This window comes from Leuresthes tenuis, unplaced genomic scaffold (genome assembly GCF_036924035.1).
Source record: "Leuresthes tenuis unplaced genomic scaffold, fLeuTen1.0.hap1 SCAF_11, whole genome shotgun sequence".
NCBI classification, from domain to species: domain Eukaryota; kingdom Metazoa; phylum Chordata; class Actinopteri; order Atheriniformes; family Atherinopsidae; genus Leuresthes; species Leuresthes tenuis.
Genome location: NW_027325365.1, coordinates 15736614 through 15758593, shown reverse-complemented (window position 1 = coordinate 15758593; position 21980 = coordinate 15736614). Strand labels below are relative to the sequence as shown.

The following is a 21980-nucleotide window of genomic DNA, read 5'->3' as shown; positions in this document are numbered from 1 at the left end:
GGCAGTCTTAATCTAGAAGCGAGACTGAGATAAATGTTTCATTTCCACACTAAAATACTGATTAGTTTTTACATCTAAAGGCGCCAACTTTTGAGAAAGCTGTCCAAATCATCATTATCGTCGCACATTAAATTCAGTCCGCTAATAAGAGACCCATATAAATATACTTACTACATACAATTTGGAGTGAATATTTGTGGAGGAGCGTATTTTCTCCTCATATTTCCATGTACATCAAATAAAAAAGTGCCATTCTTATAGTGCATCTATGTGCGTGAATCAGTCTGTGTGCAGCAGTGGAACAAAACAGTTTGAGTCATTTCCTCAGACTCTGAAAAGAAGACGGTAACGGACCGATAGAGCCTCCGAGGCAGGCTTTCTTAGTGAGGCGGCACATAGAGAGTTTTGGGCACAGCATCATACACAGGGACCCTGAGAGATCTCTACATGTGAAGAAATCCTCGATGGGCAAGGCCTCAAACACAGAAAGCGAGCCATCTTCGTATGAGAAGCTTGTTTGATGCTTGGCTCGTGTTGTTGATGCTTTGGACAACTGTGTGCGTTTGTTCGGGGCTTTTGTGTGGCCAGAGGACGGCTCTTGCTGGCATCGTGAAGCTCATTTTTGAAGAGCTCCAGCTGACAGGAACATCTTTATGAGGTTATGAGCACACGGGCACGGAGACAGACTGTTCTGGGTCACTTGGAGTGTTTGTGTGTTCGGTGTCACTGTAAGGCAGAGTCCAGCTGGTGTGGCAGCAGGACACCGACAGCCAAACAATCCTCCTCTTTGCCTCCCAACTATACGAGTGCACACACAAACACTGCGTGTGTATCTTGGCCTTAAAATATGTTCGTCCCGGCTCCATCTTCTCCTTCCTTTAGTCTCTCCCACTTTCCATTATTTATTGAGATTCCTAATCTCTAGAGGTTTTGACTCAGACTCAAAATGTGTGTTATTTTCCCTCTTTTCATGGGCTTCTGTCTTTATGTGGGTATTCCTTGATGCTGAGCATCTCTGTAGACTTTCTATGCTGTGTCGGTTTAAGCCTTGCAATATCTTTCCTCTCGAAGTGAAGCAATTTTCTTTGTATTAGTTTGCAGGATATTAGACAACAATAATTCAATTACCCAACCCAGTCCTCATCGATTATGTCCAAATGCTGTGCTTCTCTTATATTGGCAGCGCCGTGAGGTATTGATGGAATACTGAATAAAGTTTGTTGGAGCTGGTCAATTGGCCACAAAGATTTCTAGAAGTGGCGGCACGGAGTTGGTTAAAGTCGATTTCATTTCTATGAAAAAGTTTTAGAGAGAAGCTGTCACATTTGGCTTATTGAGCCAATACTGCGCAGTAAAACCACTCAAACAGCTTCTTTTTTTTTTTTTTAATTAAAAAGAAAGACTGAAGGGTGTGTGTGTGTGTGTGTGTGTGTGTGTGTGTGTGTGTGTACCTGCTTTTGCAAAGCACTAAGCTGCTGCTGTAGTCCCTGGTTCTCCTTTTCTTGCTCCTGCTTGGAAGAGGCCAGCTGTTCCTTGTCTCGGCTCAGGTCCTGCACCTTCTGTTCATAATCACCCTCCAGTTTCTTCAGCTCCACCTGCAGCTCGTGGCGCGATGTCAACTCTGCATCCAGCTGATACACATTTAAAGCGTCATAGTTGGAGACAGATTTCGTTTTCACTTATCTTGGAGGTGTGATCATGAAAGTGGTTAAATGTGTTCGATCAGATTTCACAGCTACACTCAGAAATGGTCCCATTTGTTCCCAGACTGCACAGGAACCATCAGAAAACAAATACAGAAATAAAACAAAACCAGAAGATAGCGCGGTATATTGTCAGGCTGACAAATGAAAGCAAAGCTACGTAAAGATAAAGGGGCAATGTCACAAGATTATTGTTAAGGGTTAAAGGACGAAATCTTCAAAGCTGATAAAACTTTAAAAGCTATTCATTTAAAGGATCACTAAGGAGAATACAGAAACGGGTTTCTAGAGTAAAACATGGGACCAAAATGTGCCGGCAGTCAGGAGCTTTCAGGATTCCTCTTGAAGAGGCAGCAGCCATATCTGGATGACCTGTTGAGGCCATTTATAGCAGTCTAGTGCTTTCTGTTCCATTGTATAATTCACACTGCAAATTAGTGTCAATTATAGAATGAGGATGCTTCAGCGCATTTGTCTAAGCTCCCTTTTCTCAATACTTATTCAGTCTTTACCTTCAAAAGCATTTTACCCGCATTTCAGTTTTCTCATTCCCTGTGCAAAAATGGATCCTACAAAACTTGACAAGCGGCATCGGCGCATTTAAACAGATGAATGTATGAACACAGCTGCTTAATTTGCAGAGAGCAGATCTGTTACTCTCGCTGTCAGTGGCCTGACAGCCTTATCCCTAATTCCTGCCAAAGGGACTGCTTGCAATTACCCCCTCATGCACAACAAGCAATATGATGTGTGTGGTCAGTGAAAATGAATCCCAATGTCCTCGTGGAGCGGGCGGCTGTGTAAATGTCTGTGCTTTCAGAGGATACGGTGCCACTGTGTGTTTTTGTGTGTGCATGAATGAAGGCTAGTTTCAGCTCGCTTTTTGCAATTATCCTGTCACTGGGACAGAGACATCAGGCTGGCAGCCCACCACAATCAAGGCATTTACCCCCCCGTGTGAATGTGTCCATGTGTGTGTGAGCACTTGTCTGTCTGCTGGCTGTCAGATGTGTGTATACTCGTTTTCTAAGTCATCCTCCCGTTCCTCTCTTTTACTAATTTGGCATCCAGTGTCAGCCTGACAATGGTCAATCAGAATTTCGTGACAATGCCAACGTGCCCCGTGTGTGTTGAGGGAAATATTGGCTTTTACAATGTATGATTTATATTTGTGTCTACATCCCTTCAATGGCTTGTGTTCCTCTGGGCTGACACCATGTGGCGCTGGCTCAAGTGTGTGCATAGATTATTGTCAGTTAAATGAATTTGTGTGCATTTCACCTTCTTCTCCATCTCAGCGGCTTTCGCCTCACTGGCTTCCACTTTGGTCTTGTCCACCATATTGTCTGCAGACAAAAAAAAAAAAAAAACAGAAGAGAGGAAACGAGAAAGTGTGGGGGGGTGGTGAGATAAATAAAGGTTTTGACAACACACCTGCACATGTCTGGCCATGAAGCCATGCTACTTTTTCAAGCTGGCACATGCTATGTGTATTCACAGAAATTGAAAAACAGCTGCACACGCGCTCACAGTGCAGGCTTCCCATCTGTCATCCTGTTTTTCCCTTATCACACTACTCGCAGCCGGGATCGATGAGACGATTGTGGAGGCATCTCATTGCAATAGGATGCTTTGTGTCGCATGCCGTTTCTACATATCATTAACTTTCAAGCTTTCCGTACACACGCCTTTGTTTCCCTGCTTATGTGACAGAGGTGAAGACACACCGATCTGCCTTTATGCAAGATGAATCGCATGTCTGGGAGTAATGTCGTATCAGATATTCTGCTTGGCAAAGGCAAAGGGTGAGAAGAGCACAGAATGACCAACAGGATACTTTTACAGAATAATTGCAGGGTCAACAGGTGGCTCAGCGCTGAAGGGCTTACCAAGCATGTGCAATGAAAGCGCTAATTGATATGAAGATGAATGCCAAAATGTCACTGGATCAAAGACGGCTTATTATAATGCCGGGAGGGGGGGGGGGGGGGCAGATAGCAAAGACAGAAGAGTGTAAGAAGATAAAAAAGAAAATGCTAAAATAGCATCAACTGATAAGTGAAAAGTGAACCAGAAAGATTGTGAAGATAAAAAGCGTGAATCTGCCGTAAGAGAAGCAGAACCTTTTCTGCAGGTCCACAAAAGCGCACTGAAAATATGCACAGACACGTTTTGCCAACTGAAAGAACATCCCAATAATATGCAATTTCAGTGTGTATTTGTGGATAAGTTTATGTGGTTATGGGATGTGTAATGGATTTGGAGATGGGGGGGGGGGGGGGGGGGTCTGTCATGGTGGCTGGGCTAAATGGGACAAACTTTGAAAAGAGAGCATTAAGGGAGACTGAGATTCAGCACAGTTTATTTCCCCCACATTCAGAGTTCAAAGAAAAACACTAAATAATGCATGCAGGGCAGAATTGGGCTGCTTTCCACCCATAATAACTCTGGCGGCTTTAAAAGAGGCCAGCCAGCCTGCGCGCGTGTGTCAGGACGTATTTAGAAACAGTACAATTAGGGCCTCGTGCAGTGAGCAACGGAGACCTGCCATAAAGAGCATCAAACTCATGAGACATGGCCCGCACCTGCATTCTTCTGTGGGTTAGTTTCCCCCTGCTGCAACACCTTTTTGTTGTCAGATTAAGGTCTGTGTCGAACCATGTCTGCATCTTCCATAAACCGACAATCTGACATTAGTACCCACTTCAAACTGTGATTGACCAGCTGTGCAACCAGCACAAGCATTTTGTTCAGTGGCTCTTTTTTCATTTGTGTTGGTGGAGCTTTTTGTGGCTAAACCAAGTGGAAAATGTCTCCCTTAACATTCATATCCCCTAAATCTCTCTAATAACAACAACAACAAAAAAGAGGATAGATTCTCTTTCATTGTGGCTATTTGGATCAGGAATAAACACACTTGGTAGCAAGTGCAGTTTCGACAGATAACAAACCAGACCGAATACATTTCTGATTCTGCATCTGGGCAGGATTGTGTGTCTAATATCTGTGTCACAGGCTGCTCAGAGATACTTTCAGACAAATAACTCTGGAATTGTTGATTTTGTGGGGAAAAAAAGCAAGAAAAAAAAAAAAATCCTGTTAAAATTCAGTTAACCCATGATATGTGATCTACTCTGACCTGAGGCACAATGACTCCTCTCTGGCTCCACCTTGTGGTTAGATTGAGATTAAACAGCTAAAAAATAACCAAAAAAAAACAATGACAAAATCTTATAAGGGGCTCCCTTATCCTGGCATCAATACTGACGCTTTGTACCGTATGTCAAATATGGTGGAATGTTTTCTCTCAAACAGCATTGATCAATGGTGTGGCCCACGTGCATTTTGCTTTGGTATTAAAAGACTAAAGAGGAGGTGGTGATGAGCTGGAAGTTAAAAAGCACAAAGAGCAAAAAGAGTTTTGTGTTTGATGTTTTCTGACAACTCACCTATCAGGGCTTCGATGTTAAGATCGAGGTTACGACACTTGAAGTCGGGATCTGCCCCATTCTTGTGAAGTACAACTTGTGCGACACACTCGTCTATAAACCTGTAGTACTGAGGCCTGCGAACGAGGGAGAGATGCATTTATTAAGGGATTTGGGAACAAAATTGCTCAGAAATGGAGAAAGATGGAGCGATGAGATGTGAAGGAAGGAGAGTTGCAGCAGAGATTCCACTGCAACCCTCGAAAAAAAGAAAGTGAGGAACTCTTTACAGCGTACCGTGTTGACAGAACGTGCAATTTACAAAGGTCTAAGTGGTTAACGACACCAGCTTTAAACCTACCGGTTTATAACTAATTTGGCACGCGCCAGGAGTGCAGGAACAGAATGACAACGACGTTTGTTTGCCACTAGAAATGTGTGAACACAAATGCTCGGCCACTTTGTCGTCGAAGCCAAGATTGGCTGCCTGCGTGAGCATAACGGTTTGAGCTTCTTGTCACAAAGATTGATTGTGTGCAACTGCTTTAGCGAGAGCAAGCTGGTTTGTGTCCAGTGCAAAATGTCTGATCAGGCCAACTTCACACAGACACTCAATTTTGGAGGCGTCTTATTCCCTGACCCCATTACATGCTGCCAGAGTCAAAAACTCGATACTTTATTTATTCTGTCTCCTTCCATCCCTGGTCTGGTCTCTGCCTTTGTCTAACGCTTATTTCACTCCTTCACTTTACTTCAGGCTTTTTAGTTTTTATTCTTTTCCGTCCTCTCAAAGCTGATTTATCCGTGGAGCGAGAGAGACATCTAGTGTACCTCTGGAAAATGAAGTCAAAGCAAAACAGATGTGTTCAGCTTCATCTTAAATCTGGTACATTTGTATCATCTAGACTGCATTCACTTTAGACACAAGTATGAAAGGAAAAAGTCACTGGTGGGCCTGAGGCAATATACATTTTGAAAAGCTGTAAAATGAGCACAGAGATCTCATGGCATTCTTATAGCATTCTTAGATCTCTTGGGTCAGTGCACTACTAACTGTAGATTCCATGTGTGATCTCATAAAGCCCCTTTGAGCCTCTTGAGACTGAAACCAATCATGAATTAAAAAAAAAAAAAAAGAGAGCAGCAGGTACTCTATGCAGCAATTCAAGTCGACTCTCAATTTTCTCTGTATTATTGTCTCGTCCCTCCACCTCCCTTCTCTTTTCATCTCATTATTAACAAAGATGTACTTTCTGCCACTCTAAAGCCCTCTCTGTGACCCTGTACTTCCTGTAGCCCCCCCCCCCCTTTGCGTTCTCCAGGATCACCTCGACAGAAAAAGCAGAATAGAGGGGAAGGAGGCACTGAAGAGATGGAGGGGTGCTTATAAACCTACGATTCCCATCTTCACAATGTATTCCTCAAACTGTGTTAAAAACAAGCCACGATTTCCTATTAGCATAAGACAGCATTATTCTGTCTTTTTCCATCCACTACTTTAACATAAACTGTAAGGCTTTTGGAGGACACAGAGAGCCACATTAACATTCATCTTCTGATAAGGGTGGATGGTGCTCAATTCTATTAAAATGAAACGGAAATTCTTTGTAGTTAATTCAACAGCGTCGCGGTGGTGCTCTGGAAAACAAACAGCAAATGCAGGAAATGGCTAAGAGGAGGGAGATGTGACGAGAATTGAAGAACGGGAAGAAACTGTTTTTTCTGAAGCCCTTTACTCTTAGTTATATTGCCATTTTTATCGCAGCCTCACCCCGTCCACCTAGGAATATTGCGATGTATTATCTGTGTGATTTGTGACTTTATGTGGTGATATGATCAAACATGGGCTTTGCTCTTTCTTTTCATTTAGAAACAGTGATTCAGAAAGCACAGCGACTAGCCTCATTCTCCATTTAATTCAGCCATCAATAAAAGGGGGGTGGGCACAGCCATATCTGGCATATGCTTTGGTTTTGAGAGGAATCATGCAGACCACATCGTTAGGAACATGGCTCATGTTAAAGGTAAACAGCATCTTAAAAATAAACTCAAGAATAGGGACAAGTAGTCCAACATCTCAAAGATATGAAGGAAGGAACGGCAGAAAGAAATAATGATTGCTATTATGAAAGTTGCACGTTAAAGATTGTTTTGTTTTTACCCTCTCGAGGTGTTAAATTTACAAACTGCGACTAAATAAAATCCATCTGTGCAGTAAACAACTGTGGAGTGATGCTAATGTCTTGTTCCTCTAGAATAAAGTAACATAATACGGTGGCTGTGTTGTATGATAGCAGCGCTGCACAACAGGGCTGTCAATCCAAGTAGATTATACTGTAAGAGTCAGAACATGTACGAGTGGGTGCATGTGCGTGTGCATGTGCACGTGCGTGTGCACGTGCGTGTGCGTGTGCGTGTGCGTGTGCGCTACCTGGCCAAATAGTCATTGCGGATCAGTAGCAGGTGCTGCATCAGGGACAGGAAGTGACTTTCAGCCTTGGAGTCCTTCACTGTGTTGACCAAGATGTCAAACACTTCCCTCACATCACTGAAGCCAATCCAGTTAAAGATTAATTACCCAAATGAAAAGAAGAGCTTAACACGGATATTAGACATTCCAGCAACAATGAGCAATAAATCCTCCTGAACTACGGACAGATGAATGAGACACAAATATGATGTAGGTTTGAGTTTAAAGTGATTGTTTTTACTTTTTCATTCATTTACTGAAAACTTCTGGTTTCACTGGCTGTTTGCTTGTGTTTAAGAACCAAACGGGTATAATGTTAAGGCCGTTTCCCCAACATGTTGACAAAGAGCCTTCATGCTGTGTCTGAGACGGCGGCGGCCCCGACAGAGACGGCCCCGACAGAGACGGCGGCGGGCCCGACGGAGACAGCAGCATGCGACACGAGGCAGAAGATTTCGGCTGGGAAGGTAAATTTCCAAAAGCCGTGCTGCCATTTGCTCAGTCGGTTCAGTTGGGACCTACATGGTTTAAATGTTTTGCCTATAAATGCAGACATTATAGTCTGAAGAAATACAGAAAAAGATCAACTTGGAGCAACTTGATTTTTCAAACAGTTGCCGACTTAAAATTCTTTCGTTTTTTTCCATGCGATTTATTCAAATTATTCATTCTGAGCAATGAATTTTAAACCTGCGTTTATGCAACAGCTAATTAAGAGGGAATAAAGAATTCTATCACTAGCAGATTTCTTTTTTTGTTCAGATTTGTTATTGGCGAGTCCACAGACAGGATGGTGCTGTTAAAAACAGACATTACATAAGGAAAGTCTTTTTTTGTGGCATGCTGCAATAGAATTGTATTCAGAATATGTCTAAGAAACACCGTGTGAAGCACAACGCTGCCTGTGTTCGCCTGGGAGACACCCGGTGCTGAAATCTATAACTGCACATTAAAAGCAAGAAGAAGAAGTAAAAGAAATTAGTCGATTCTTTGTTGTTGTTGTTTTTTTTGTTCGTTTACGACACAGTGATGTTTCCTCTAAACCGGTTAATCATTACTGCCATATGAATGCAAGCCGACCACATCCTCATTTACATATGAAGACATCCTTTCTGTCCCATCCATAAAATGGTGCCTTTGTCCAACCATGACAAAATAATTGTATGATATCTATCGGAAGAGATGATATGCGGGGGAAAAGCACGGCTGCCCCACACTGCAGCTCTGACCAATACAGCAACAGTAACCTGAAGCATCGAGTTCAGATTCTAGTGTCGCTGTGAACCTCTTCCAACGGCCTCTAACGCACTTGAATATATTCATAATAAAGGAATATATTTCAGACTTGCTACAGCAAACACTTCTGGTGCGTGGATGCTTTTTAATACAACTCAGGAGTAGCTTGTACCTACAAATTTAAGTTGGCAAGTATAAAGGAAAAGTATGTGCACAATATCCGTGGAACAGGGAAAATGATAAAGGGCCAGAAGAAATTACTGCATAACCAGGTGAACAGACGCTGGGAAGGAATTAGACCGACAGCTTCAACAGAAAAACATTTGTGGTTATTGAAAGGATATTCCATTTCCAAGCGGATGTCGTCGAGCCGTGTTTTGAGGTCCTCGGAATCATCTTCAGCCTGCTCATCGAACACCGTCAGCTGCACCCTCAGCTCTTCATTTTCTATTGTCCGCACCTCCTACAGCGAACAGGCAGAGAAATGGAAAGGTTCAGGGAAGAAGTGTCGCTGCAACAGCTGAGAGAAAGTTTTCTGCGGTGCGAGTTTGTGAATGCATCCCGAAGACATCAAGACACAAAGAGCAACGTGTACCAACTGTATTTGGTCACTTTGGAGGAGTAGTTATTGTTCCTTACCCTCAGCAGTTCTCTAAGTCCCAATCTTAGCAGTTCAGAGCGAATATGAATTCTGAAGTCCAGTTCTTCTCCCCGGCTTATTAAGGCGTTAATTAGCTGCATGCAGCCGTTCTGTCAAAAACACATTCGAGGGTCAGCTTCACAAGTCTAACCAACTGGGTTCATCTCTGTGGTTATTTGTCAAGCAGACACACAAACCTTAAGAGCAATGTTGTGAATGCCCATGCCGGCAAGGAGAGGCTGAAACCTCTCAATGTCCCTTTTTTCTGCCTCCTCCGTAATTGCCTCCAAAACGCGCTCGTGACTGCAAAAAGTAGACATCGATGCACGTCGTATGAAATTGAACGACATGAAAGAAGTTGATGAAAATTTACCATTTTAAAAAAAGCATGTAGCTGTTACTATTGTTACGACAGGGTTTAACACTGATTAGTAGGCTTAAGTTAAAAGCTTAAAACAAGGCTAAGAGTTGGTTGTCAAAGTCCATTCGGCTTAACGACAAGTCAATCATTTCAGCAGTTCTCACAGGTTTTCAGAGTGTTCCAAAATGGAGATGGCAGAGAGCAGCTTGACGGCATCCACCATCATGTTTGGTACCCTTGGGTTGATGGCTTTAACCAGGAGAGGAATTCCCTCTTCAGAGTCCAACATGGATTTCAGGCCATACTAACAAAAACAAAGCAGAGTTATTTAGAATTTCCTGTCAACAGACACAAGATGAATCTATAGTGATCCCATCCAGATGACTACCTTTAAAAAGACAAAGTATCTACATCACACAGCATGACTGCATATTACAGGAGTCAACAGGTGTTATTTGGCCTGCTGCTACCATTTTTCTTGAAATAGTAAAAACATACCACTTTCAAAACATTATTTATTTTCAATCATGAATAAAGTATCAAATAATAATAATAATAAACTAATTATTCACAAATTCTAAGACAGACATCAGCTGAAAAGAACATTTTTGCATCAATTTCCCAGGTTTTCTTTTCTGCTACAAAAACACGAAGCTTTGCTTCTACCTTTCGCGTGTTCAACTTTCATCAAACAGACCAAAACTAATCAGATCTATTAACTTTACAGGTGAAGATGGAAAGTAGTGAAGAACATCGTCTCTTTGAAACCAGATCATTTATCAAAGTACACTGATTGACATGGATGCAACTGAAGTGCACAAAACAATAAAAGGTGATCAGCTCTCACTGCACTGAACTGATCAAAGCTGGTAACACTCGGTTAATACCGCCACCTAGTGGAGGAACCACTGCATTACAGCAGATACAGAAAATGCAGTAGAATCTGTGTCTGGTGTCATCACCAACTTAAATGCGTCCAGTAACTATGTGCTGGCGTGGAACAGGTATTCTAATGCACCCAAAGAATTAGTCGAGCTACTAACCTTGTTGTTCATAAAAGCTTTCAGGCAGCGAATAATCTCATGTTGACATTTAACTCCCATTGGCCTAGTGTGTGGATCAGAGACAAAACGGACACAAAGACATTCAAAATACATCAACCACCACCACAACTGACCACTTTAATGTCTGATGTTACTGTGACTTACTGGTACTCATCTTTCTCCTCCTGTAGTCTTTTGAGCATACTCAGAAGCAGAGCCAGGCCCTCGTCTCCAAAGTTCTGCACCCAGCTGGGAGTGAGAACATGATTAACACGCCATTCATTTTCTTTTTGTCATTTCATGTCACAGAATCTTTTCATCTCTGATTTGCAACAGTTACACAGATCACCTCCTTTACAGGCACATGTTGACATCAATCTGACTTGGGTGAAATAAAAAAATCTGAATCACATATTAACACTTTTCTTCACTGAAGTAAAGTAGTACTTAAAGTAGTACAAATTTGACCCTCTTAGAAACAGTTTCTACAGATAGCGAAGGTATAGCTGGTAACTTAAAAGGTAATTATTCATGATTATTAAATCTCCATGTTAGATCAGATTTAGATGCCTTCGAACCTTTATGAGACCTTCAGATCTGGGCACGACTCGGTCAAAGAAATAAACCTTAATTTGCTCTGTTCAATTCTCTTCAAGTCATTTGTTTGTGGATTTGCTAAACTGCTGAGGAACACTATCAGACAAACAGCCAAATTATATTCACTTAGATACAACAAGAGAGCCCTTTTTGCATCGACTATCTGCTCGTGGGCTCAACTTTCGATGCAGGAAAGTCGAGCCCAGTCTCGTTTTAAATGTGTGACACCTGCAGATTATTTTCCAGCACTGGGTTGATTTAGTAAAGGTTTTTTTTAATCCCATCCTGTAGTCAGGACCATTCATGACTTGTGAAGACCTGATGGAGCTCTTCAGTTGTTCTCATGTTGAAAATTAATACTTTAACAGCGAAGAAAACATCACAGATTTGATTAAGGCAGCTTCCATCACTCAATTCTAAATGGGACTCTAATCACTGGCCCAATCAGAAACCTCTTTTCATGCATTTCAAAGTGTCAAAAATGTAGGGAGAAATACTTTTTCCACGTCACAGAGCTTTATTCATCAAAATGATGAAGATGGAAACAAAAATCCCCCAAAATGTTTGTCAAGCATCACATTTACATAAGGACTGAGTGTTCATTGAAGTCATGTCTTTGTGATGTACTTATTCCTTTATCATTACTATATATAGTCTTATGTTCAGTTTTTACAGGTATTGTAAGTAAAAGAATGGATATTACAATTAAGAACCAAGTCCCTGATGTAATTAATTAATGTTAACAACTGTTTTAACTAAAACGACTCAGATCACATCCAAAGAGAAGGTGGTTAAGTTCTCCAACCAACATTTGTCAACTGATTAACCAGAATAATGGAATAGAGCAGCATGTGAGAGCTAAGAACAGCTCACGGCACCACAGTATGCCAGCGGTTCTGTTATGGCCCGAGCATGAGCGGCAGCTAGGAGAACTGATACCGTGTCGTCCACTGATGAGTTTGCTGCTAAAGGAGAGAACAGGACAAATGCAGAGAGGTACAGTAACGTTCTGTTCTCCGATTCAGCTAAACGCATCAAGGCACACTGGACAACAACCACCACAGAAACACCACCAAAGCGCTTCTCCAGTGGTCCTTGACTGCATGAGTCAATTACCTGACCTCCGCCTGACTGAGCTGTCCTGCAGTGGGCAGAGAACCACAATAAAGGCAGAAAAGCACTCACAACAAACTGAAGGCTGCCTGAGAGGGCATCACCGCTGAAGATTCAGAGAGGCTGGTCAAGTCTGCGAGCCAAAGACTTGAGGCAATCGACTTCAAAGGAGTCGCAACAACATTTGAAAAACAACCACTGACTTCATGTACACTTTACCAACTAGTTCTGAACCTCCACACATTAGGCACTATTTGTTATTAATACATCTTCCACACAGCTTTTTGATAAGCAAACGAATACTGAGACTCTTGTAACATCAAAATTTCAAATTGAAACTCCAAGAACGGAAAAAAAGTGGCCCGATATCTAATGTGTGTGCAGTACCTGACGGGGTTGTTATTGAGCGAGACCCGCAGGGACTCCAGACAGCCCAGCAGCTGTGTGTCTCGGTAGGCTGCCTTCAGCTCCTGGATGTAGATCATGGCTGACTTGGAGCTCTCCTTCTGGTCTTGACCCTGATGGGCAAACAAACACCGCCAAATCACTCAGAGTTCTGCATTTACATTTCCCTTCTAACTGGATGCTACTCAAGCCATTTTCCCCTGAAAGCATATCAGTAAAGTACCGAGGGGCAAAGGTCGAGCGTTATTTCAAATCTTGGTGAACAGAACCCAAAGGCACTGGATTTTTCTCTAACTAGGCTTATTTTACAGTTAGTTAACTGCATTCGCAACCATCTGTGTTTTCTCCCTTTGAACTACATGCTTCTCAAGATGATTAAATCGCACCTGTTGCTTTTTAAATATTACTCATGCACCAGAATAACAGCTAGATCTACCCGGAAGGGGAATACTTCTTCTGATTCAACTGAAACCTTTGGTACGGAATACGTTTCTTTCTAAAACAATAAGACTACATCTGTTACTAAAAGAAATCATTAAATCATTGGCCAGGAGGTTGTTCGGATTAGGGCAGTTATCTTTTAAAGTTAAATGTTTTCCAACTTGTTCTGTTTAAATATGCATATTAGGCATGTATGCACTGATTTGCAGATGTGATCAATAAATAAGACTCAAATAAACTCCTAACTAGGTGTTTGTTTTTTCAGTACTAACAGCTTTGGAGGTGTGGAGGTACTGGGACACCATCTCTCGTTTGATGATGATGTCTTTCTCTCTTAAAGGCTGCTGCTTTTCCTCATTCAGGTTCATATCCACCTAGAGACAAAACAGGAGGGCGGAAAGAAGAAAAGAGGCCAGTTAGTTAGTTCTACAGCATTTTGAGACCATGAGATGGCATAAAATCTGTGTACTTCAGCAAAAAAAAAAAAAACATCTAAAAAATGTAATCCATATCTTTTACAGAACAGTAAAAGACTTGGAACAGACTTACATGTGCTTCCATTTAAAAAACACATGTAAGTCGAAGGTAAAACAGATTGTCTCTTAAGGTATGAGGCTTGGCATGAAGGGCCTTTCATCAGCAAGTTTAATTAGTTACCTGTGAGAGGAATATACCAAATTTCCCACATTTTTCAAGCAAGATTATCAAACTTATGTGGTTCCTTCACAAGCTGCTTCTCTCACACACTTCTGCTGTCGGTCTTACCAGCATCTGCTCAAAGAGTTCCAGGACATATTCATCAGAGTGATCATTCAGCATGGCAGCCTGAGCGCCGATCTCGTAGCTGGCAGCTGAGGAATGTCGATGACTTGGAATCTGGCCAGACTTCTCCTTGTCCTTGTCCTTTTTCATTCTGATGCTCGTGAAACGCTCCAGCTGGATTAGTGGACAATATGAAATGAGTTAGAGGAAAGAAATAATACAGAACAAGAGTTTAGAACAATGTTGAGTGTCCACTGTAAAAAATCTTAATTTGTGGATATTAAATCAGCCCCTTTCAGACAGCCATTCTTTTCCCAAATTCATCTGAATGAATTCTAACATGTCTATATCAAATATGAACATGCACCCTGATCACTGTTCACTGTTCAGTTCAAAGTCCCTTTGGCAATCATGAACCAACGATAGCAGTACAGAAAAAGGGAAGCGTACTTATTGATCACAGTAATGTTATATCTTTAACTAATGAACTAACAACCGATTAAATCTGCTCTCAGTTAACAAAAACCTACAAAAGCTGTATGAAGAAGTATCTCCAAATGTCATCTATGCCAGCTTTGTGGTCGGATAAATAAACATCTGCTACGTTAAACAAAAGGAGTGAAACAGAAAAAAAAAAAACAACAACTGAAAAATCAAACTAAAGTAAACTCCAGAAACGGAGCTGAGCCACTAAATGCATAATACTTATCAAGCTTATGAGAATAACAAGGCCTTTAAAATCTCAGTGTTGTTGTTTATTAGAGCAAAAGATAATTACCCCCCCTCACCACCAATTCAAACTAAAGCCGACCTCTCTACCGCTGCTCTACAAAGTGCCAAATACAGCTTCTACAAACAGCTCGTTTTGTCACAGCTTTTTTGGAGGCCCTGAATTAAGCAATAAGAATGACTGAATGACACAAAGCCATCGCTGTTAGAGCTTAACAAAGCCGGCAATGTAATACTTTGCATGTGTCTGAAAAGGGCCAAGAACTCCACAAGGAGACGTCTTTAAACTAAATGTGATAGATGTTAAGGGTTTAGACACATTTTGGCGACAAAGCCACACAAAGTCAACATGGAGTACGCATAAAAAGAGACAGAACATGAGACTGCTATTAAAAAAGCATGTGGGACTTCCTTTCTGACTGAACTGCTCATACATGCATTAAGTAATCACACTGTTTAGAACACATGGAAACCGTTGATGCACATAACCTTGGCACGGATGATATAACGATCCCCCATAATAATTCCTACAAAACAATCTGCAGGTGAAGGTTATCATGTGCCAAACCTTTGATGCCATCACTGTACTTGTGAAAACATACTTAAGTGCTGCAAGAAACAAACCGCAGACACTCGACAGCAAGTGTGTTATGACGAGTTAGGCTTCTGACAGACATGTTAGTTTCATGTAAAACCATTACAACAGATTGTTGAGTCAAGCACACAGTTGCTCAACAGCAAACCTACCTCATCAGGAAACAGCCGTTTCAGCTTCTGTGGAACGGGAACAAAAGGTAGGGTGGGGGTAAAAAATAAAAAAAAAAAAAAATCAAGGGGGAGGAGAGGGAGACAAATAAAGAATCCATTAAACAGAAATTATTTATGACAGGCAAACTAAGGAAATTATCCAGAGTTCATGAATGATTCACAGTAGAACAGAGTGGGAAACACCCATTAAATTACCAGGAAAACATCATTCAATTTTTCATTTGGGATTAGCATGGCTTTATGAGTAAGTACATTCTTAGAAGAGGTTATAAGCGGGGAAGGTTGTAATTGATTCATTTGCAGAGCACAATTATATCTTGAGAGGGACAAATAGCCACTAGATGGCAGGCTACACCCAATAATAGGTCTGTGGGAAGCTCAAAGCAACCCAGCGTTTAACTGGAAGGTCCAAGCAAAGCACTCTCTCCAACAGAATGTCCAAGTTATCATTAGCTTTATACAGAGGAATAAAAGCACGAGGAAGACTTAAGGCTGAAAAGATTTCCAATGTTGAGCTTCCTTTTGTATAGTAAGACCTGCGTTTCTGCCAAGAGTGTGTTTGTGTGTTCCAGGTTTTACTCGTGTTGTCGGAGCCCAAGTCTGTCGAGTGAATTTCCCAATTCGGTGTTGAGTTCTTATTAGAAATCTCATGAAAATGTTAGGATGAACACGTGCTTTATGCTGAAGTTAAGTAGTAATCATGGTCAGGTTTAGAGTAAGTGTTCGGGAAATCAGTGGAAGTCAATGTGACGTAGACCACATGAATGTGTGTGTGTGTGCCATGGAAACAGACTGCTTCAAATGAACACAACAGAAAGAAATGAATACAGGCACTGCTGGAAACAACCTGCTGCACTTGTTCACTTTCTTCTGAAAATACATTTCTATAAAACCTTTAGAATGTAAATGTTGTGTAACTTGCAATGTCCATCTAACAATACATGTCTTACACCTACATTTAAGTGGGCTGTAACTCAGTGAGCTTCCACAGCTGGTCAAGTGCTATGGACAATAGTCTGAAGTGGAACACTGAGGTAAAAGGGAATGAGGATTTAGGGGATGAAAAAGAAGACTGTGATTATAGGGAGAAGAGTCCAGAGAGGGAGGTTTGCAGTTTCCCAGCTGCCATTAAATAACAGACCCATGACTGATAACTAAAATGAACGCAGTGCCAGAAAAGCAAATGCTGTGGTGCTATTCTCCCCACAGAACGGAAACACACAGCTGACAGTACGCAGAGGGGATTCTGGGTAATCGTATGGGGAGCTGAGAACAAGTGTGGAAGACGGCTATAAAGACAGAGGGGGGGGGAGGAGAAACCCCACTGAATTTAACAAACTGTAAAGTTCCGCTTTGCAGACCACAAATACAGTTAAGACGCACACTCGCAGACTAACTTTGAGCCTGGATTGTCAACGGTGAAACTGGCCTCCACCGGATATCAACATTCAGAATTCGCCACCATGGCTCAATTAAAAACAAAAATGCAAACAATATCTATATTGCTTCTTGGATAATTCTTTTTTTTTTTTTTTACGTGAATCATATTAGAAAGAACTTTAAAAGTATCTTTGACTCCTTGTTAAATTACAATTAAAGAGATGAAAAATACGTGTTATACGCTGAGGTGCTGGCGCCACTCTGTGGGGAATGCTCTCTCCCGTTAACTCTGTTTAACACCATTGTTGCCAGGTCAGATTTTGTTTTACTAAAAACTGTCAAATCCAGTTGAGAAGAAAAGAGATGGAGGGCAAGACAAAAAGGTGACAGAAGAGTGACTTTCATCAGGAGTAACAATCTGCTAATAAACAAGCCGGTATTGTGCCGCCGATGACATCATCTCTGTCACGCAGACCCATTTAGACTCCTGCATACTTGAAGGAGCACCGAGAACAATGCCTATGTAAAGCTAAATGTCACAGAATTGGTTTCACAATGTTCCAGCAATAGCCCGTTTCTTACCTTGTGTTGCCAACAAGCACGATTTTGATAAATATGTATAAGGTTAGCAGACAAATCTGGGGCAGGGGTAACTCAGCAGCAGACTGAAACTGTCACCAGTTCTGCTAAATTTATGTTACAGTAGAGGAGTTCAGGTAAAACAGTCGTTATACCAAACAGAGGAAGCCTTGCATCATTTTTGTTTGGTTTGTTCCACCATTAGACACTTATTCAGCTGCGACTTTCTCCTCTGCGGGGTAGTGATGTACAACAGTCCCGCCTTTAACAGGTGGAATAAAAAATGGCTTGTGTCTGCATTTCTTCCAAGTAAAGTTGTTCTATTCAACACCGCTGGGCTTTGAGTATCCTTCCTAGTACAGGTTGAGTTCATTTTAAATAACATTCATAGTCTGGAGCAGAAGCAAGCCAACAATCAAGCTTTCTGTGTTCAGTCTGCTGGAAGGATGTGAGAAACAAACCGAGGGATTCCTGCCATTCCACACAAGCAGGCCATGTCTTTGGAAATGCCCGCATCTATGTTCATTAAGAAAAAAAACAAACAAAAAAAAAAACATACCAGCCTGATAAGGCAAAGACCAGAGTAAACATGAATATTTGACTTAGCAAGAATGACCCCAATACACACACCTTTATAACCGACCGTTTGCATCCTCATTCATCTCGATCTTTGGCACAGCCGACTTAAAATGCAATGCGTACAAGGCCGCATTTGCATCTACGTCAGCCAGTCTAAGAGAAACAGCTTTCACAAACGTTGGCATTTCTCATTTGAAAAACAAAGTAGGTTTCACCACAGAGTGACTAAATATCCATCGAATAGCCTGCAGCAAAGAAACAAGTTTCCCTGAAATCATTTGATTAACAACTACATGTGTCATCAGAAAGTAAACCTGGATGATGCCAAAGACGACAACAAGGTGAGATATTACACCAAATGTTGCTTTATGATCTCATGTCGGATGGAAAAGCAGCCATGCAGGCGCACCTACAGTAACTGTACAGTGACCAGCAACATCATACGAGCCCCATTGCGTGGGGAATCTACTGTAATGGGGTTGGAATCATTTTGCTGAAGGGAACATGTTGTACAGCCCCGTAGCCAACAGCGTAAACAAGAAGGGCAGGAAAAAGCGCTTTCGGCATGTCTGCCTCTGGTACCAGGTCAGCTGAGGAGAGCTGAATGTGATTATGTGTTTGGCTTACGACAGCAACATGATGTGTCAGTAACACATTGCTACTGATTTGTCTCTGTGTGTGCACCATCACTCTGCATATATATGTAGCAGAGGGATGAGAACCATTATGTAAATCGGCAAAAAGGGCAACGACGCAGTATGAAAATGACAGAGAGGAGAATGGCCCCTTTCACAGGGAAATGAGTGAAGTACCTACAGTTCTGTCAGAGGACTATTACGAATTTATACACGCTAGGTTAAGGGTGGGGGTTTCTGATGGATATAGGGAATGTGGAAAGAACATCATATGCCCATTTAGTGTAGGGAAGGGAACACTGAAAAGAATACAGTGTGTGATTTTTCAAATGCTAGTGAAAGAAAAGTGAAATGTCCAACAGAGGTTTGGGTTAACATCAAACTAACGAACCACTGACAGTGTCAGTCATCGTAGCTCAGAAGATAGGAGGCTAACACTACTTATGTTGCATTTTTACAGCAGTGTGTGCAGGTCAACTTTCTCTACATACACAACGCCATTTATACTGCAATGGTAGCTCAAATCTGACATTTCTGAAAGCCATGTCTGATTTTTCTGCAATTAAAATGCTGCCCAAGTTGAACCGTTTGTTTGGAATTTAAATGACTCGGTACGTCATCCACATCCAACAGAAACTCGATTACAGCGCTGTGATGGAGCCAGTCAGAGGTGTGAAGGTGAGGCGTTGCACCACATACTGTAAATATGTACATAGCTGAACAGGAAGACAAAAAATGTGAGCCAAGTTGCCACAAAACCTTATGTCACTGTGCACTTTGTCACAGGTGACGGGCAGATAGCATCTCATGTGTTCCAAACAAGAACGATGACTGAGGGATTATTTTGCTCATAACAGGAGAATCAAACCTGGAACCTCTTGCTGTGAGGCGACAGCACTAACCACAACACCAACTGATTTAATCTATTATGCTGTATTATTCTATTATAAGCATGCTACTAAAGGCACAGCCCTCTGAGTCATGATCAAATCATGAGGTCCCCAGAGATTGTCATTCTCTTTGAATGTTTGTTGTCCTTTTTTCAGGGGGCTGGTTCGGGATGTTGTTAACAAGAGGCCAGTCCTGGGAAGCAGGATGAGTGACGTAGCGAGCTAAACTTAGGTTCAGGCTAACAGAGTCGTTTTGGTTTTGACACCTGCAACAGCAACCACCTCCCAACCAATCAATGCTCTTCAAGAAAAAAAGAAGATTTAAGACATCAGTGCGTGGCCGCTGAGGGAATCTATTAACGTTAAAGACCGACTACGATGTTTAACAATCTCTGAGAAGATTCTTCCTGAGAGATATGTCAGCAGAAGAGAATATTTAGAATAAAAACAAATTGATTTGGAACAAAAATTATTTTGAAATATATTAAATCCAACTAAAAAAATCACTTTATTTTAACTTTAACATCAACTTATTCACAACAGTAACTCTTATGAATTTATTTACAGTTGGGTTGAGTTAAACCAGATTAACTAAATATATCCTGGATATGTTGAGGCCCCTGGTGACCTGCCAGGCCAACACAACTGTATGGGAAACTCTCCGGCCTGCTCTTAAGCAAGCAACTCCAGCCGTCTAGCAGCGATGGTCCAATCTTCCTCCTGCTGTTTGGATTCAGCAACTCACTGTTTTAAATCCCTTTCACCTCAGTTTCCAGTACCTGAACCCATAGAGAGCATCTTCATGACTCCAGCTTGAGCCTTTATATAAACGGTGTTTATCCTGTTCCAACATCCATGCAAGCAAGGGAGGTAATGGGGGGAAAAAACAAACAAAATCACTCACACACAGATCAAATATTTCAAATATCTGCCTAAAAACATATTCAGGCTTTCCAGGCACAGACCAATAAGTCCTGCAGGTAGAGTTTCTATACAATTCAAAACAATCCCCTCACCACTGATATGTAGGTGCATTTTTAAAAAAATAAAAAAGTAGGGGAGGGTTGTACAGAAAGCTGTTAAGAAGTGCTATAGTGTGGGTGTGGTGTTAATAGTGTTGACCGCACCAAGTTTATATTGCTCACAACGTTACCATGGTTACATTCTCAGCGTACATGGGGAAGCAATACTTAGAAAGGCACACCCAGACACAGTTTCCCACATAGCAAAGCAGGAAATTACCAACCACCCTGATGAATTACATCAGTAATAGTTTTGTGGCAATCGATTCTTTACCAAAGGAGCACTTTTTAATGTCCCTCCTGCTTCATGAACCCACAAACTTTACAGTTTTGCACTAATGTGGCTATGTGTCGGCTCACTGGCTCACTGCAAAGCAAACCAGTTCTGAGGAGGTTCCAGGGCTGCTCCAGCTCCAAACTGGAGATGGCTGCAGACCAGCACCAGGTTCAACATCAGTTAAAAGAGCGACCTTACTGCCATGTCTTAAGGACTTAAAAGCAAGTAATTTCTTTACATTTTTTTCCCCATTTCTGGTGTTGTTGGATGACTTCAGACAAAAAGTGCAAGAAAAAAAAAAAAGAGTTAGATGAACATAAATAAGTTGCATATTGCCAGCAACAAAAAAAAACAAAACTGTAGCATGAATTCATGAATTTGCTTCACAAACGTAATTAAATGCAGTAATGGTAACAAAAAGTAAGACCAGAAAAAAAAAAAAAAAAAAAAAACTACCTTCAAAATGATCCCTGATCACAAGCCGACTCAAACTAAAGCAACAAACCCGAAAAAAGTAAGAAAAACATAAGAGAAAGGGATGATCTGTTGGGGAATAGAAATGCAACCTAATGGAGAAGTGAGTCAAATGGTTTGTCCGATACAGGTGACACTGAGAAGGGTTACTACTGCCTACACTGCCAAAGGTGCAGCAAGCTCAGCCCTGGACAAGGAGACCCAGTCCTGAGGAGGGGAGCAGTGACGACAGTTCCTTCAGCCAAGTGCACACGACAAGACTGAAAGTGTTGTTTGATCTTTTCTTTCTTGCAAACTGCAACAAATTACACCAGTAACGTAATGTCACTGATTTTCTTTTTCCTTCTGCCTTGGCAGAGGTATGCGTTATCAGACCGATCTTGACCGAGTACTTGGGGTAACATTCAAGTTTTTCTTTTCCCCAACCAAAGTGCATTATGCAACAGAC

General features: G+C 41.6%; 1 protein-coding gene across 1 annotated transcript in view; it reads right to left on the bottom strand.

The window, feature by feature from the left end:
- Positions 1 to 21980, bottom strand: part of LOC140317779 (protein diaphanous homolog 1) — a 43176-nt gene that overhangs the window by 11527 nt on the left and 9669 nt on the right. The window contains exons 2-15 of the mRNA XM_072395289.1: positions 15676 to 15702; positions 14203 to 14373; positions 13710 to 13811; positions 12979 to 13109; positions 11047 to 11130; positions 10882 to 10945; positions 10003 to 10142; positions 9675 to 9780; positions 9477 to 9587; positions 9182 to 9300; positions 7563 to 7679; positions 5153 to 5268; positions 2985 to 3049; positions 1452 to 1631 (exon numbers count right to left, since the gene is read on the bottom strand). Of these exons, the coding sequence (XP_072251390.1) occupies positions 1452 to 1631; positions 2985 to 3049; positions 5153 to 5268; positions 7563 to 7679; positions 9182 to 9300; positions 9477 to 9587; positions 9675 to 9780; positions 10003 to 10142; positions 10882 to 10945; positions 11047 to 11130; positions 12979 to 13109; positions 13710 to 13811; positions 14203 to 14373; positions 15676 to 15702 (1533 nt within the window). The remainder of the gene's footprint in view (positions 1 to 1451; positions 1632 to 2984; positions 3050 to 5152; positions 5269 to 7562; positions 7680 to 9181; positions 9301 to 9476; positions 9588 to 9674; positions 9781 to 10002; positions 10143 to 10881; positions 10946 to 11046; positions 11131 to 12978; positions 13110 to 13709; positions 13812 to 14202; positions 14374 to 15675; positions 15703 to 21980) is intronic.